This window comes from Centropristis striata, chromosome 13 (assembly GCF_030273125.1).
Source record: "Centropristis striata isolate RG_2023a ecotype Rhode Island chromosome 13, C.striata_1.0, whole genome shotgun sequence".
Lineage (NCBI taxonomy): Eukaryota > Metazoa > Chordata > Actinopteri > Perciformes > Serranidae > Centropristis > Centropristis striata.
The window spans coordinates 11,413,690-11,432,972 of NC_081529.1; the positions used below are offsets into that span (position 1 = coordinate 11,413,690).

The 19,283-nt window shown below is 41.2% G+C and overlaps 2 gene segments (V, D, J or C); both read left to right on the forward strand.

The window, feature by feature from the left end:
• The first annotated feature begins 9,824 nt into the window (after positions 1 to 9,824).
• Positions 9,825 to 10,277, forward strand: LOC131982856 (Ig heavy chain V region XIG14-like). The segment is given in 2 exon segments: positions 9,825 to 9,870; positions 9,973 to 10,277. Coding segments are annotated over 2 exon segments (351 nt in total).
• A 6,060-nt stretch (positions 10,278 to 16,337) lies between these two features.
• On the forward strand, positions 16,338 to 16,787 carry LOC131982988 (immunoglobulin heavy variable 3-7-like). The segment is given in 2 exon segments: positions 16,338 to 16,386; positions 16,474 to 16,787. Coding segments are annotated over 2 exon segments (363 nt in total).
• Positions 16,788 to 19,283: the final 2,496 nt, after the last annotated feature.

The window sequence follows — 19,283 nt, forward strand, 5'->3', positions numbered from 1 at the left end:
AAATTACCTAAAAAGACACAAAATGACAAAAAAAAGGAAACAAAATTACCTAAAAAGACACAAAATGACAAAAAAAAGGAAACAAAATGACCAAAAAAGACACAAATTGACCACAAAATGATCGAAAAAAGACACAAAATTACCTAAAAAGACACAAAATGACCAAAAAAAAAGGAAACAAAATGACCAAAAAAGACACAAATTGAGCACAAAATGATCGAAAAAAGACACAAAATGACCTAAAAAGACACAAAATGAACAAAAAAAGACATTAAGTGACCAAAAAGCTTAAAACACATTCACACATGAACACTTTAACACAGTGGAGACAGAGCTGACTTCCAAAATGATTTGGCGACCCCCAGAAATCATCTCGCGACCCCAATTGGGGTATAACATAGGTACACTATGTTATATGGATTATGCTGTACACTAATATTTGATACATGAACTACAAGCAAGGTAATGGTCTCAGAACATTTTTATTTTTAGAAACTTTGGAACTTTACCAACAACAACTGAATTGAAAATACGAATAAATAAATAAATAAGAAAACATATCATATTTTATATAATATAATATTACATTTTCATTCGAAATATGGGTTGGGGCATGTTCATTTAATTCAATGAGGGTTTTATTGCCCATGCTTTTCAAAAAATGTTTCGTTAATCAATGTTGTTAAAACAAAGATGTATGCTTAAGGGCGCCACAAGGGGGCGCCCCCTGCCAATTTGGCGCCCTAGGCAGCCGCCTTGGTGGCCTGTAGGAATAACCGGCCCTGGTGAACCGTGCATGGTTCAGAGAACAGTAACCTATACTAGTGCATGATGATACTTTTCCCCTCTTTTTTATGCTTGATAATAAGTATTTATTAATACAGGACTTTTTTTTTGTCACGCAGTGTTGACATACTAATATTAATACCATCCTCATTTTTAAGAAACATCAGTATTTCCCAGTATCTCAAACCAAGAAGGTAGGCCTAGTAGTAGCAGATTAACTGCGATAGCGCCATCATTGCCACTGAGAGAGGATTAACAGACGTTTCCTTTTTCTTTATTTTACGAGGATCTTGTAATTATGAGATCAGGATCTCGTAATTACGAGAAAAGGTGTCTATTTTTTTTTAATCCAGTGAATGCAATGCGCTTCCGTACACAAGCTCTCCCAACAGAGCTGTATAAAGGCTGTACACAATACAACAGTAAAGACAAAACATGCGTATCGGCTCTATCACACGGCACAATAAATCATTTTATTGTACAAAGTGCCGACTACAGATGAACCCAAACAGTAGATAAGGTGTTAAGGAACAGCACAACATCAGACAGAATCCTCACATTAATGGCGATTGTTGTTTCAGTACCACGGACAGCTCATGCGCAACAGAACATGCGCATAGCCTACGGCAACAAGTTAGTGTGGAAACCATTAAGGACACAACACCGGCCTTTAATCTTTCTGTTGTCTCACGCCAGTGTTTACTTGTACTGTTTAAGGTTGAGCCGCCAGCCGTTGTGAGAAATAAAGCACGACGCGGTGCGAGCCGCAAATATAACGACCACCCGTCAACGAAGAGTTCCAGGGTGGTCACAAGGGCCGAGTTATAAATGCAATTATACATTTATTTCCTTTCTTACATACTTGTTTACATTTTTTGTAACAAAATATGTTTTTATAAAACTATGATGGCGAATTTTGAGTTTAACAGCCGCTTCGCTTCACAATTAAAGCAATCCATGTTTTACCAAGAGAGACCTATTAGCCTACACAGTTTAGGCTGTTTCAGTCTACCTAAATGCAATTTAAGTACACGCCTCGGCTGATGCTTAATGAACTGTATGTCCAAGTGCATAAAATTACTCAAAAAGCTTCCTTATTCATTGGACAGGTCCGCATGGCTACTTAATATTCAATTTGTACATTACAGCTGATGCGTAATGAACTGTATGTCCAAGAGCGAACTGGGAACTGACTGTGAGCGTCGCACTTTAGTATTACTATTTTTAAGTAGCTGAAATTATTTTAATTATCCCTTTCACCCTTGCTATCATTAAATATCATCAAGAAAATAAAAACGGGCCTGAAAATGATAGAAATATCCTGACAGCTCTGTGTGGGCTTGGAGTTCATCTATAAGTTCTGCTTTGACAATCCCGTGTGAAGCTGAGACTCTGTGTAACAGCTGAACTGTTATAGGCGTACACGCGTTACACACACACACAGGCGTCCACTACGTTCGCTCGTGGCACTTTTCACCCGTCACCCATGTTATCTGGTGTACTCGCAATAAGCGTGTCTGTATGCCTATGTAGAATTGTACTTAACAGTCACGCGGGTCTTCATGTCACGTATTTGAGGCGTAGTTCACCCGTCACGCAGCCGTCACGTAGGCGTATGCGCAACAACGCGTGTACAGCGTCTGCTTGACGCCTATGTGACGCCTGTCTGTCCATTGAAAGTGAATGGAATTTACACGTGCACGTTAGACGTTTGATGTCATCGCATAGGCGCTGTACACGCGTTTTAGTATAGTGTGCTGGCATAAAATGCCCCTCATACTCCAGATACACATCCTTCACACACACACACACACACACACATTTTGAGGTTAAAGGTCATAGGTTGCTGTATAAATAAATACTTGAAAAGGAATGCTTGTTGTAGGTGTGCTCCTCTTTGAAATCTCTGAAGAATCTCATCATAGTGTACACACACCAGCAGTAGCCCCCGTGGCCCTTTCAGAATTTCCCCAGAGGAAATTTTCTAGTTTTAGTTACTGTTCTTCCACTCAGCCTGAATCAGTGCTACTGTACTTCTTACATGATGCACTGATGACCTATGCTCAATCAGAACACTTTTAGTGATGTCTGCTGTCTTTCAAAAGGATACAGTCGCAGTTCTCTAGCGTCACCCCATGTGAAATCCAAATGTCTTCAGGAACAAAATAGTATAATGAATTTCACTTAGCTCATGAAGTGCAACACGTAATTACACAAAAATGTTATGAACTTTCCCTTGCAACATCATCAACATTAATTTATCGCTGATGCTCTTGGGAAATGCGCTCGCTATACTGTCACATGAGGCTGATGAGTGGACTGCAATAGGTGTGACAGCTGCAAACTGTAGGAGTTTCAAGTTTACTCATCAGCCTCCTGTGGTAGTAGCGAGTACATTGCCCAGAAGCCGCAGCAATGAAGAAGTGTTACGTTGTGCTTTCAGTGGCTGTGTTTTCTGCCATAGAAATTCAAGGTGACATCTGATATGTCATTTTGGTGTTATTGCTTCTATTGTTGTTAGGACTGTGAAGACCCAGACATGTCTCACACCCCCATCGGGATCCTGACCGTCATTCCTGAGGACAGACAGACCGCCCCTGACTCATTGCACCTTGAGTCTTCAGGTACTGCAATCATTTTGGAAGGAGGAATTGTCATGGATGACCTTGGAAATCTTCCACATGCCATGTGCTTGCTTTTTGGACTTACTTACCTTCTGAATTTGGAGTACCCTCAACAACTGAAGTACACCTTTGACTTCAACCAAAGGGTGCTTCTCTCACTTGGACATAAATCCCTAAAACCAAAAATTCAATGACTCAAAAATCTTCTGATGCAATGAGTGAATGTGTTCACAATGTGAATGTGACGTGACATTATGGGTCACGTTGATACCTTTAGCCTTATTGGAAAAGTGATATTTATTTCTTGTTTGATCCTTTTTTGTGGGAGGGAGCCTCATCACACTTTCAGACGACTAAATGGTTTTATGTTCATGAGGAGAAACATGAACACCTACTTTCCTTCTAGCTTTTTTTCCCCTTTTGTGTTAATGCTGACATGATTGTGGTGATATTGAATACCAGCATCAGGCTCTTTAGCCAGTTATCTCAGACTTAATATCTGTTGAAAGATATATCTGTTGACTTAATATCTTTTGAAAGTCAATCTCTAGTGCAGTTCTAAATTCATCCCCTCAGAATTTAAATCAGAACGCTCTGAGCAGGTTTCAGCAGGAGCTATCTTAAACATCAGCTTACAGTTGCACATTCAGTTGAAATAGTGATCTTATTTTGTAGTCATGCAATAGGTGGGTTGAAAACAGTTGAGCTATATTTGCTGTTCACCTTATTGATGTTATGATAAATGTTAAAGGAACACTCCACCGTTTTTTCATATTAAAACGTGTTATTCGGTCAAGTAAGACGAGTTGATACAGACCTCTTGCTTCTCAATGCGTGCACTCAATCGCCCTGGCGCGCGGCGCCACTTGGCTAGCACTTAGCTTAGCCCAGTTCATTCATTAGGATCCAAACAGATGGACAGTTAGAAGCGACCAAACTCCTTCACGTTTTCCCTATTTAAATACAGCTACACGAGTAGTTAAACGACCAAGTATGGCGACACAAAATAAAACGTGGCGCTTTTCGAAGCGGATAAAAAGGAGAACTATAATGTATGGCGGAATAGCACTTGGGAGCACTTCGACTCGGCGCAGTAATATCATCACTCCTGAAAAATCTTCTCCCCTCAGGAGTGATGATATTACTGCGCCGAGTCGAAGTGCAAGGACGAATAGAAGTCACCAGATATAATAGCAACAGCATGACGTATCTGAGACTGTCCAACTTACAGCCAGAGGACTCTGGCGAGGTGTCGCTCGTTTTAGCCGCACACTGAGCCTCCACACCTGGCTGAAATCAACATGTGCAGCCCGCAACGTAGCTTTTATTGACAATTTTAATCTCTTCTGGAAACGCCCATCTCTTTACCGCCATGATGGTATCCATCCAAACGGCCGAGGTTCACGGACTCTCACTGACAATATCTTTTACTCCGTTTGGACCTCTCCCTCGCACTGACTATCATCACCAAATCATCCGCACCTGGTCAGCGCAGGTCACCACAGGCAAGCCTCCCCCTCCCCAACCTCCCCACACGGGGGAGCTAGCCCATACAGAGCTGGCTCCCCCGTGTGGCGAGGCGGGCTTACTACTGCTCTGCCCAAACTCCCTGTTATTTCTCTCCTACCCATTCCAGTCAGAATAACAAACAGGCGCTCATGCCCTCGCAATAAGGCTCTGAGCAACTTGACCTGCCTCCTGCAGGTCCCCATCACCACAACTTGTGAGCGCACATTCGGCACGAACATTAATCTGGCCGTGCTGAATGTGCGCTCTCTCTCCAACAAAACCTACATCATAAATGACTTAATTACAGATCATAACCTGGACATTTTTCTACTGACAGAGACATGGCTTGGCACCGATGCACCAGCTGTTCTCACTGAGCCCTGCCCACCTAATTTTAATTTTTTATTTTCCACAAGGGGGGTTAGGAGGGGAGGCGGTACTGCGTCACTTTTAAAGGAAACGCTGAACTCAAAAGAGGTTTCTTTTAACAGTTACACATCATTTGAATACCACGCCTTTGTTTTTAGCAGCCCTCCGATTATCTGCATCACAGTTGTTACGGCTCCACCCACACCCTCCTCCTCTGCTCCTTCACACCCCTCTGTTCCGGCCTCAGCCACTCCCAGCACCTCAGCTCGCTCCCAGCGGGCACTCCTCAGACACAGCTGCAACAGGTTAGTTGACGAGGTGAATGAGCCGGATCACTGCACACCTGCTGCCACTCTCCAATCAACCCCTCTGCCTACAAGACTCCAGCTCTCCTGCCAGTCATCGCCAGATCTTCCCTGATTGTTACCTGGCAAGTACCGAGAAAAGAAGTGTTTTGTTGCTGTTGCCTTTTTGCCTTTTGCCTTTTTGAACCTTTTTGCCTCCTTGCCTTGCTCCAACTCATATTCAACCTCTCTTCCCACAGATCTCCCCTCTCCAGCAGTGATCCGGCTTGCCTGCCCGTCAACCAGCCCAGTCACCTCACCTGCTCTTCACCTCCAGCTCACCTCCGGTTCCCCTCCAGCTCACCTCCAGCTCCCCTCCAGCTCACCCAGCCTTTTCCCCCCACATCACCCTACTAATAAAACCCTGAACTCTACTAAATCCTGCCTCTTGTGTTGTGCGCTCGAGCCTCTCCCCGCTACCCCTAACAACAGTTTACAGACCACCCCAATATTCTTCCTCTTTTATCAGTGAATTTTCTGAATTTTTATCAATCATCCACACCACTTACAACAGGGTTTTAATAGCTGGTGATTTTAATCTACATGTTGACAACATCTCGGACACAATGTCCAGAGAATTTTTAAACCTTTTATGCTGCCTAGATTTTAAACAGCACGTCGCACAGCCAACTCACAACAGAGGACACACCCTGGACCTGGTCATAACCTACGGCCTGTCCGCTGGTGTGTCCTCTGTTGTGGACCTGGCTGTGTCTGACCACTACTGTGTGTAGGTTGCAACCCGTTCTCATTCCCAAAGCGTAATATACCGAAGATTTGTCACACCCCTAGACGTATCATACTGACGCAAAGGGTACCCTTCCACGTCTGTCTGAAACGCTCTGGGTTCTCAATTGACTCCAATATAAACCTGGCGGCGCTGAGAAACGCTTAGAGCAGAGGCTACAGCTGTCTATTCACTCCAATAATATCCCGACCACGGCCCTCCATGACGCTGCGAGCGAAAATCTGATTGGAGAACCGAGGACCCTGTGCACGGAAGTATCTTTCTCCCTATTTTAAGGATTTCTTTTAATGACATCGTCAACATTTCTCAACACAAACACATCAAAGTCTCACTGATAATTCAACAATAAAATAGCTTCATGTTGTGGCTCTCAGTATCATTTTTTTCTCCTTCGATTCTGAGAAATAAACTTTTATTCGTTTGTTTTACGGCACTCCGCTGGCGGACATTTCTCTCATTTTTAGTGAAAAAAAATAAATATTTTGACTTTGTTTCTGCATAAAAATGGATTTTGATTACATTTCTAGCGAGAAATATGTTTTATTTTCTTAATATTCACTCAGTGAATGTACATAATCACTTTGTGGCGAAGATCTCGCCAGAGAAAGGCGATCCGCTGTGTTTTATTTTGAAATCTGTTTTATTTTGTAATCTACCGCGATCATACCGGATGTGGTCCGATCCTCCCGGATGTGCTGTGCGATCTCATTGAATCGCGCTTCACTGTAAATGGCTGCTCTCCTGTTTTAGTTAAAATATCTTCATTAAACAAACATTGTTGTCTTTTTTTAGCATAGATAATATACATACAGTATAATTATTTATTAGACAGTGTGTGATATTCGATATATTGGGTAGAAATAGGTTTTCACAACCCTAATACGGAAGAACTACAAAATGAGAGGTTGTAGTTTTTTTAATAAAACAGGTTTTCCCCTAAAATTGGAAGTTGGAAATACTTAATTAGTGGCTTTCCAGGGGTTTGAGGGGATGTCAATCACATTTTTGGCATCAGAATTTAAATATTGTCTTGTTCAATGGGGGATTTTTTATTTTTTCAGCATATCCTAAAGCCCCCCCACTCCCACCCCTTAGTGACTATGCTCACATTATAGTCCATGTCAACACCTTTCTATAACAGTAGGTCTAATGTCTGTAACCCTTTTTGTCTCTTATAATCATTTAAATATGCCCCAGGGTTAAGGTTAAGGATGGTTTAGCTCTATGACAAAGTTTTATTTTTTTTCACATCTCGCACTCAGAGCACTCAAAGGGCTGTGGGAATCTAAGTCTGTTAGGGCAGATTTCCAAGGTTTGAAAAAAATGAGGTTTTAGTCATCGGTCCTGAAGGCAAGAGAGAGAAACTTTTACCAAAACTACGAGATTTTAAAACCTCACAATGTGTAAAGAACCTGGGCGTCATTTTCGACTCTGAGCTAAGTTTTATTCCTCATATTAAAAATACAACAAAGATAGGTTTTTACCATCTTAAGAACATAGCCAGAGTCCGCCAGTTTCTCTCTCAGGCCAACACGGAGGTGCTGATGCATGCTTTTATCTCTTGTCATTTAGGCTATTGTAATGCCCTGCTCTCTGGTCTTCCCAAAAACAGCATCCACAACCTACAATTATTACAAAACTCAGCCACACGCGTGCTGACGAGGACCAGAGGGCGGGAGCACATTACAGCGGTTTTAAAATCACTGCACTGGCTCTCCGTGTGTTTCAGGATTGATTTTAAGGTTCTTTTATTAGTTTTTAAATGTCTTAACGGTCTTGGGTCATCTTATCTATCGGATATGCTTTTATCATATCAACCCTCGCGGGTCCTAAGGTCCTCTGGCACCGGCCTTTTAATCATTCCAAGAGTTAAAACTAAAACCTACGGGGAGGCTGCATTCAGCCATTATGGCCTGCGCCTATGGAACAGCCTGCCAGAGGACATCAGGACCGCAGAGACTGTTGATGTTTTTAAAAGGAGGCTCAAGACCCACCTGTTTGGTCTAGCTTTTAACTGATTATTTTACTATTTATCTATTTATTTATTCCCGTTGTATTTTAGTTTTTATCTTTTATTTTCTATCCTGTTGTCTTTTAGTCTTTTAGTTTTTATCCTATCCTGTTGTCTTTTAGTCTTTTAGTTTTTATCCTGTCCTGTTGTCTTTTAGTTTTTATCCTGTTCTGTTGTCTTTTAGTCTCTTATTTTTACCCTGTCCTGTTGTCTTTTAGTCTTTTAGTTTTTAGCTCCAGTGTTCCCTCATGGGGGCCTCCTCACTGGGGGGTGTGTTGGGTCTGCCCGTGGGGATGTGGTCTTGGAGACTCCCTTGGCCCGGGGGACTGGCCGGCTCTGCACCATGTGTGGAGTCCTGGTGGTCTCTGTGACGGCGTCCTCTATGGCTGTGGGCTCTGCCACCTCTCAGTGTGGATGCTCCCACAGGTTGCTTTTTCCTTATCTGGATCCTCGGTGCCTTGCCATGTCTCTACACTGTCAATCAATATGTGCTGTGTGTGAGTCTGAGTGTGTTTGTGTGCGTGCATGACTAAATGCGTGTGTGCATGTTTGTGTATGTATACTTACAGATGTGTATGTGGGGGAGGGAGGGGTGGGTTTTGTCATTTTTATTGTTTGTTTTTATTCTTTTTTTTTTTTTTTTGTAAAGCACTTTGTGTTGCATTTTTATGTATGAAAAGCGCTATATAAATAAAGTTTGATTTGATTTGATTTGATTTGATGCTGTGTATTACTGTGCCAAACACACAGTGGTTAGAGGAAGCAGAGAGGCTTTACAAAAACCTCAAACTAGTTATTCTCACAAGTACCAACAGGTGGCAGTAGAAGATAAGAAGTCAGATGACACGAAGGAGAGTATGTCTCTAAACACACACACACACACACACACTGTGAAAGCAACAGTTGATGCTGTGGTTTTGTGACTTCCTGTGTTGTCGGGTTAAAAATGGTTAATAATGTTCCCATTGTTGATTTAATGAATAACAGCAGGTATTGATAATATATTTGGACATTTATACATGATGTGTCTAGAACATGAATGGACCACCATATATGACACAACGAGCAGACATAATTTTGCTTGTTTTTTTTTTTAACCCTGTCAATTAACTGGACAGGTCAAAACAATAAATGCTTTCCTGTCAAAGCTCCTGGTACACACACAATATGTCTGCATTACAGTAACTAATGAGGTGTTTAAATGTCTGCAGGTACTGAGGGTCAAACACTGACTGAGTCTGAACCAGTGGTTAAAACACCTGGAGAGTCCCACACTACTTATGACAGGACAGTCCATCCTTCCTTTACAGCCTGTCAGTGTCCTTCTCTATGCAAAGTGAACTTCCTCACAGTCTGCTATAAAGACTTGATATCATGCTGTCAGTTGCAGCAGAAGAAGAGAAGCTCCCATCAGATCACCTTCAATACCAACCATGTTCTCTGTAGCTGTGCTGCTGCTGCTGCTGGCTGCTGGATCCTGTGAGTCTCACTGAGGCAGAGACACTGACAGTATGATCACAGCACACTGACTGTTCATCTCTTATTACACTCATTCAATATTCAACATGTTTTCCTCCACAGGTGTAAAGTGTGAAACGCTGACTCAGCCAGCCTCTGTGACTGTGCAGCCAGGTCAACGTCTGACCATCACCTGTCAGGTCTCTTATTCTCTTGGGAGCTACACAGCTTGGATCAGACAGCCTGCAGGAACAGGACTGGAGTGGATTGGAATGAAAGATTCGTATGGTAATTCATACTACAAAGATTCACTGAAGAACAAGTTCAGTATCAGCCTCGACTCTTCCAGCAAAACAGTGACTCTAAACGGACAGAATGTGCAGCCTGAAGACACTGCTGTGTATTACTGTGCCAGAGAGCCACAGTGACACAAAGCATCAGTAGAGCTGAACAAAAACCCCTCAGTGCCTGAACACTTGTAACATGAAGCCACCAGAGGAGGAGCCCTCAGACCACTAATGACTTTAACACCAGCTCACTGTTTCATCTGTTTTCATCTGTTTAAAGACACATTTTTCCTCCAACATTACAAGAAACAATCAAAATAGTAGAAGACACAAGCCACATGATACAAAATACTTAATTTTTAAAGAAAAATAATTCCAGGAGACATGAGATGTTGTTTGCCTACAAGGCGATTTCCAGACTACATGACCTGAAACCAGTTTAATCATAACAATAGTTATCACCTTTTAATATACAAGCAGTAGTAAAACTCAAAACGTTGTGTATGTTGCATTTGATAATATTATCTGCATTAAATGACTGCATTCAAATGTTACAGTGACTTTCAGTTAAATAAACATAATAATATAATTAGTGGGGGGGCCAAAGTTTTAAAAGCTAAAGGAAATGGGTTGAACCTGACATCGTTTGTGTTTTTTCTGTTAACTTTGACCCTGATGACCAATAATTGGAGGGTTTGCTCTTCCAGAAATATCGCAGGAAAAAAATGTGGCCATTTTAGTGTATGCACCCTATCTTTTTTTTTTTAAAATGTGAAAAAAGTTTTTCCCCCTCAACTCCTCAGTGGGTTGGGTAGGCTGTCAATAAATGCATTCCAAATGCACAGAACACATGTGTTGACAAAACAACTCTTAAAACACATGATTCTACATGATTTTGCATCAATTTAATGCAAAAAAAATGTAGCCGTTTTCTCACTTTTTTTCCAATATTTTCATTTTATTTCATTGGCAATCAATTATTCCCCCAAATTATGGCATCAGTCAATATGACATTCTTTTCACCAAACAGTATACTCATTCCACAGAAAAAAATAAATAAAAATCCAACCAAAATCAATGAATCTGTGATGATTTCACTACTAGTTGGCGATCAACATGCTTGGCTACTCTCAAAATTCCGAAAGACATGCTGGATATTTAGCATAATTGCACACTTGCACACAAGAATGGGAAGTTCACTGTCATCAAACAGAAGGATGGTTCAATGGTGTCTGGACAGACATGGCACTTGAAAAAACCTACAACCGTGATGCCAAGACAAAACTCTTCACTGGCATCAGTCAGCAACCAGCAGCCATGGAGAAAAACTTAAAAGCTCTTCCAATTCTGACAGCTGTGTCAGAGCAGACAAAGGCTATGGCACACCTGGATGCGAATGACACCAAACACCATGAGGACAAGGACAGCCAAGGTGCAAAGGAGGCAGAAGGTGTCCATCCCTTCTCCTTAGCACCTACATACTTACCGGATGTGACAGAAGAGGAAAAAGGCGGGCCTACACAACTGCTATTAAACACCTGACAGACATTCTGCTGCTGTGTAGGTACGGTGACCCTGAGGAATGCATGGATGTTCAGGAAGAGGTTATAAGAGCAGCATGGCGATACATGGTGTCACTCTATGACAGGAGTGACTTTGGTGGTACTCTAGATGCACTGCGAGCCCATCTCTTTGTAAGCATCAAAGGAGACATGGGCTGCCTTCCACCAACTGAAGATGCCTTCCTATTACACCTTGGCCGATATGGCCTCATATTTGAGTCAAAAGTCGCGCGAGCGACAACACATCTGCACGCGCATTTATTTCAAGTCGCGCGCAGATTTCAACTGCCGCGCGCACTTGTTTGATCTTCGCGCACATATTCAGCAAGCAGATTCTACCCCGTGCTCGCTCGCGGTGGAGCTCTGCTCGTGCGGAGTGAGGTGTTTTGACACATTGGGTCGCTCGCGGTGGAGCTCTGCTCGCGCGGAGCGAGGACTTTTGATACATTGGGGGCGGGGCCAAGGCTGACCCCGGGCCTCTTATGATTGGTAATTTCCCAGCCCTCCACGTGGGTGCCTTTTCAGTTTACTGCTGACAGCTGGTAGCGGCGGAATCATCTAAACAACAACAACGGTTGTTTCATGACGTTCACGACCACAACTCTACGCTTAATCACTGGTAATAAATAGGTTAAAAAATGCTGTTTCTTGTTTCTAAATGATCATACAGTATCTCCGCAGACCGTCAACACACACCGGGTCCGTCTGTGTCCCGAGGACGCACAAGATCTCGCGATTTCACGCGTAATGAAGTGATATAACCGGAAGAGAATCAACATCTCCTCATTAATGACTGGAGACAAATCCAGCGACTCGGTCTTAACGAGCGCTAACGAGGTCGGCCGGTGCCGACAAGAGCCTCTTGTTAACAAGCCGGCCGACCTCGTTAGCGGCAGTTAGCTACAGTTAGCTCTGTAGCAGTACAGTGTGTATGTGCTAACAGGCTAACAGTTAGCTCTGTAGCAGTACAGTGTGTATGTGCTGCTGCTGCAGGAGGTGTTCACTTAGCGATCTCTGTTTGTTTCATAGACTGTATATAAATAAACTTCAGGTCTGTCCCCGCCCATCATGACGTCTTCAATTTGTGAAATACGTTAACCTCAGGTACTTTATTTTGAAAATATACCGGATGTTTTATTTTGTGTCTGTGCACGACTTCCTGTCCCGAACGATCTGCTCTGTGCTGAATTTATCACGTGGAGGGCTGAAAAATGACCAATCATAAGAGGCCCGGGGTCAGCCTTGGCCCCGCCCCCAATGTGTCAAAAGTCCTCGCTCCACGCGAGCAGAGCTCCACCGCGAGCGAGCATGGGGGAGAATCTGCTTCACTTGGTTGCTGAATATGTGCGCGAAGATCAAAAAAGTGCGCGCGGCAGTTGAAATCTGCGCGCGTGACATGAAATAAATGCGCGTGCAGATGTGTTATCGCTCGCGCGACTTTTGACTCAAATATGACGCCATACGCCGAGCCCTGCATTAGTTGGCTGTGTGAAAGCCGGCACACATGGTTCAACCAACCTACCGAGCTGCCACTGATTTTGGGAGAACACTTGTCAATGGCAAATTGTTGGCAACCATGATGCTGAAAGAGGCAAAACCCTCTGAACTCAAACACAGCAAATACTGCCGCTGCAAGAAATGCATGTGTGCCCGAGGATGCTCCTGTGCAAGAGCCAATGTGAAGTGTGGCATTGCATGTCTCTGCACCGGGGACCCCAACAGATGTTCAAGGATTGAACTTGCACTTGAAGACAGGGACAAGTAAAGGGGGTGCAGTGTGCCACCCTCCTGATTATTCCACCACAGGGACAGGGACCTGCACCTCATTAATTAAGATATGTTAAATTATTTTGTTCCATGAAAGTTGTAATAGTTGTCATCTGAGGCAATAAAATAATGAAAGTCATTTTGCTGTATTATATTTCTTGTGTGACACATTTCCAATGGTAGAACAGGGTTATGTTGACATTTTATAAAAAGCCTAGGCCATGATGTCTTTCGGAATTTAGGGAGTAGCCTAAAATTCTATTGAGGTTCTGAGCCTGTTGTTCGCCTGAAATCATCACAGAACCATTTATTTTTGTTGGATTTTTATAATTTATTCTGTGGACTGAGTATACTGTTTGGTGAAAAGAATGGCATATTGACTGATGTCATAACTTGGGGGAATAATTGATTGCCAATGAAGTAAAGATTAAAATATTGGGAAAAAGTGAGAAAACGCCTACATTTTTTCCATTAAATTGATGCAAAATCATGTAGAAATGTGTTTTAAGAGTTATTTTTTCAGTGGATGTTGTCAGCACATGTGTTCTGTGCATCTGGAATGCATTTATTGACAGCCTTCTCAACCCACTGAGGAGTTGAGGGAAAAAAACTTTTTTTCACATTTTTCTGATAAAAAAGATAGGGTGCATACACTAAAATGGCCACATTTTTTATCGCGATATTTCCAGTAGAGCAGACCCACCAATTATTGGTCCTCAGGGTCAAAGTTAACAGAAAAAACACAAATAAAAAGTATGGCAGATGATGTCAGGTTCAACCCAAGTTTGAGACTTTGGCTGCCTGACTAAATGTTAAAATAACTTTAGTTTAAAAAAAACTGAATCAGTTAAAAAAAAGCCAGGTGTGAAGGAAAGATTGAATGGAATACACTGTTCAATCAGAAAGGAGGAGTCAATGCAAAACTCCGATGTCTTCCACCTCTACTTATCTGACTGCAGAGAGGAGGACAGAGGACAGTGGACACACAGTTTAACATGATGGACTATAGGACAGGACTGCTGCTTCTAACTGTCTGCTGGGCAGGTGGAGACTTTCACTGATCTGAAATTGAAGTTTTCTTTTCGGTTGCCAATTGTTGCATGTGATGTTTATTATTATTTATTCTTTTTTAATCTTGACAGGTGTTGATGGTCAGACTTTGACAGAATCTGAACCAGCAGTTAAAAGTCCTGGAGGATCTCACAGATTGACCTGTACAACCTCTGGATTCACATTCAGCAGCTACCGTATGAGCTGGGTCAGACAGGCTCCTGGAAAAGGACTGGAGTGGATCGCTTTCATTAGCACAGGCAGTTCTTCTATCTACTACTCCCAGTCAGTCCAGGGTAGATTCACCATCTCCAGAGATGACTCCAGCAGTAAACTCTATCTGCAGATGAACAGTCTGAAGACTGAGGACACAGCAGTGTATTACTGTGCCCGAACAGACACAGTGAAAAATAGTAACAGGAGAGTCCTACAAAAACTACTTCCTCTATTTTTCACCACGACAGGGAACATTCAGTGTATGTGTGTGTGTATATACTGTGGAAACAATTCAGGATTTGGAGAGGACTTGGTTATTAACACCCCTTTGACCTTTATGGCACGTTTTCTGGCGTTTTTCAAATATCCTCCTCTGACTTGATGGATTGTTTTTTAGTTTTTCTCTTCATACATCTATAATGCATAGAAGCAAAAAACATTTTAATTATGAAACAAGATACCAAAGGAAGCACCCACTGCTGTCATTGTTCTAGACAAGTTAGTACATGATCAACTGCCAGCACACTTTGACATCATCATCATCATCATCATCATCATCATCATCATCTCTTCAGACTTTTGAAAGTTAATTATTTCAAACAAAACTGATAAATCCTGTGCTTCTCAAAGGACTGTTACCTTTAACTAAATCAAACCAATTAATTCTTGATTCTTTGGTTTTCACCAGCTGAAAATATTTGTATCAGAAAGAACAGATTCAAAAATGTATTTGGTGTTTGGAGCATGATCACTCCTTGTGTTTTCATCTGTTGCTTCTTCCAACTAAGTAACAATAATTTTGATACTCCTCCTAATACGACTAATAATATTTATTATTATGCTCGACAGCAACGCTGTACAAGAACTGAACAAGTCAAAAACCTTTCCTTGTCTCATGAAGCCACCAGAGGAGGAGCCCTCAGACCACTAATGATTTCAAAACCAGCTCACTCACACATCATCACTGTATATTTTCCAACAATTGAAACTGAATAACACTTAAATTGTTAAATATAATATGTTTCTTAGTGATATATTTGTCAAGAGCTTATCAACATTTCCCGTTATTGTTTTTTTTTTTTTGACATTATCTTTATTGTTTTTCATAACAAGCCAAGGGCTGGATCATCATATTGTGCTAATACATTATCAGATAGAAACCATTCAGCTCTCCCCTCCCCACCATAAACATTTACATGTTCCTCTCTCCTTCTCTCAACCTGACTATCTCAAGGGGAAAGAACATTTAAACAATGTTATTAATCAATTTAATTCATAATCTGTAGCAATATCACATTACATGTATGTTGCATCGGACAAAAACATGTAGAATACATAAACATGTTCAAATGTTACAAAATGACTGACAGTAAAGCAAAGATAGTGATGACATCAGCTAACATAATAAAATGAAATAAGGATCAGATACGGTAAGAAAATTATTTTAAAGAATAACAATAAATATAATCAGTTAGGTAAAAATCATGGTATAAAATATGTTTCCTTCAATCAGACAGGAGGAGTCAATGCAAAACTCAGATGTCTTCCACCTCTACTTATCTGACTGCAGAGAGGAGGACAGAGGACAGTGGACACACAGTTTAACATGATGGACTATAGGACAGGACTGCTGCGTCTAACTGTCTGCTGGGCAGGTGGATAGTTTCTCACATATTAACACTATGTTTCTTCAAATTGTGTCACCTGCTTATTTCACTCAATGTTTTTTGTTCTCTTCGCAGGTGTTGATGGTCAGACTCTGACAGAATCTGAACCAGCAGTTAAAAGTCCTGGAGGACCTCACAGATTGACCTGTACAGCCTCTGGACTTGACATTAGTAGCTCTTGGATGGCCTGGATCAGACAGGCTCCTGGAAAAGGACTGGAGTGGGTTGCAACTATTGAAGATGATAGTGATCGTATCTTCTACTCTCAGTCAGTCAGAGGGCGGTTTACCATCTCCAGAGACAACAGCAGACAGCAGCTGTATCTGCAGATGAACAGTCTGAAGACTGAAGATTCTACTGTTTATTATTGTGCTCAAAAGCCACAGTGACACAGGAAGCCAGAGAGCTGTATATAAACCACTATAGATGTCACTGTGACAGACATAAAATTGTTTTCATAATACCCCATTAATTCAGAATAATGTATGCATTCCCCTACACTATGCTTCTCTCACAAGTCACAAGTTTAGACGGCATAAATTTAAACATCTCTTGTGAGGCTGAGCTGCACTGTATCTGTTGAACAATACCTTTAACAATTAACTTAGCCTTTCAGAGCCAATTATGTCCTGTCAAAAAGATTTAAAGAATTAACAACATAATATATTGCTTTTGTTAACTGAATGTGTTGGTGTAGAGTTCTGTGAGTCCCTTAAAACGCTGATAGTGTAACAGCTCCAACAATCTCTCAAATACTTTTTAAATATCATGAATATTTCAATAGCTTTGTTAAACTATGATAGCAGATTATGATGTGTTGGGATCGTACCACAGGTGAATCTTGGGTTAATTTGTGGACTTTAACATTTGTGGACTAAATGCAACAGCTTTCTGAGTCAACTCACAAAATGGCAGGTCAGGGCCATTTTGTGTCCTCTGAAGAAAATTCTCTCCCAAAGTGCCTTGTGTTTACAACCCACAGACCAACTCATTGGTCAAGAGACCTGTGACTCCACATGGGGTCCCCTGATAAAACCGATCAGTGTCCCCCGATCTGCCTCTCTCTCTTTTCTACCCTGCTTGCTGAAGCAGCTCCATCCAGGAAGGGACTCTGGATCCACCAGCCCTTCCCCCTCATCTCCTGCAGAGCCTGCTGAGATGAGACTGTCTTCCGTCTGAGGGATTCTACAGGGGATTCTGAACAACTGCAACTCTGATCTTCCCTGCGCACCAAAGTTGCATCCATAAAAGCAAAGTTCATTGCAACTGCCAGAGAAAGCTTCACCTCAACAACAAGGACAAACCAGCAATATAATTTGCAAGACAGCAAATTATTGAAATTCAGCCCGAGATCCAACTTCCTTCTTTCCACACCCGCCACTGAAAAAGGATTTGTGATTAATGTAACTGGGCTTAGATCCACAATCAGCAAGGACATTAGTATCAAGGATGTCACCTGTAATTAATGTTTTGGTTTATATGTGTGTTTTTAAGTATATTTGTTGTGATAGTCATGTAGCAACCTTGTTCAAAGTTGTCTGCTAACCTCGCTCTATACAGACAGTCAGTCTTATATGCAACTAACTTACTAACCTTTGATTTGCCCACACATTGATTTGCACATAATATACTTTAAATTAACTTCAACCAAACACAGTATTGCAGCTCTGACTAGGCCAAAAGGCAAGGCCTAGTCACCCCTTCACAGCTTGAGTTTATGGTCCTTTGTGTGAGGAGCTATGTTCATAATTAATAATCAGTGTTCCAAATTGATAGTTTAGTAACTTTATGAGACTGATTTAGGTGAATTGGCTATATTTTTCTCTGTTTTACAGAGTGGTGCCCTCAACGAGCTGACTTAGAGCAAATCAAGTCATATAATTTCTTATAATTAATAATTATTTATGATAATTATTAGTAATTCTTACAGCCATCTAACCACACTTTTGAACTGTGAGATTCACACAAGTGTCGCTCAGGTTCATCATTACATATTTGATATCCTTATGGGAGGGATAGCATTTATGAAAACACCCTTTTATTCACATATTTGACACCCTGTGCAAGGTTATCATTTATTCATAATTCCCAACAGATGCTACATTTTAATCTAACAATATGGTCTGAATAAAGAATGTTAGCAGTTAGCAGTTGTTGTTTTCACCAATATATTAAACATTTTTTTGTTTGTTTGCTTGTTTGTTATTATGTTAAAAGAAATGACTTATGTTGTTCTTTATTTAGGTTTTTCCGAATTGAAATATGTACATATGACATATACTTCTGTGCTCGAAGAGACAGAGTGACTGAAGACAGTAGAGCAGCTGCACAAAAACCTCCACAGACAACAAACAGCAAAGTGATCTCAATGATATCTGAGTTTTCTCACCATAATCCAGTTAACATCATCTGTGGATTGGATACACCTTATATTAATGTGTTGTTTGAATTGTCTTTATGATGTTACATTAGTCAGCCAAAAAAGAAAACATCAACAGTTATTAAGACTAACAAGGTACAAGGAAATCAACAAGGAAATTGTTTAAATATTTAATAAAAACGGAACCGACATCAGGTAAAAATTTACCCGTGGCTGTTTTTCAATTGTACCTAACACACTTTCATTAAAATATTTTATCCTCCCAGTCTTCGACTTTTCCTAAAAGTGCATTATGTAGCACTCCTGATTTCTTCAAATTATCAAGATGAAGCAGGAATTTTAAAAAATGGCCGGTGAGAATATGGAAGACACAGTCATTTTTACACTGTTGAGTTTTTATTTTATTTTTTTTAAATTGTGTATTACAATTGGCAACAGCTTCTCTCTCTACTAGTGTATGTAACAGCTTCATTATGAATCCTAGGCTAACCTTTGCTGTGGACAA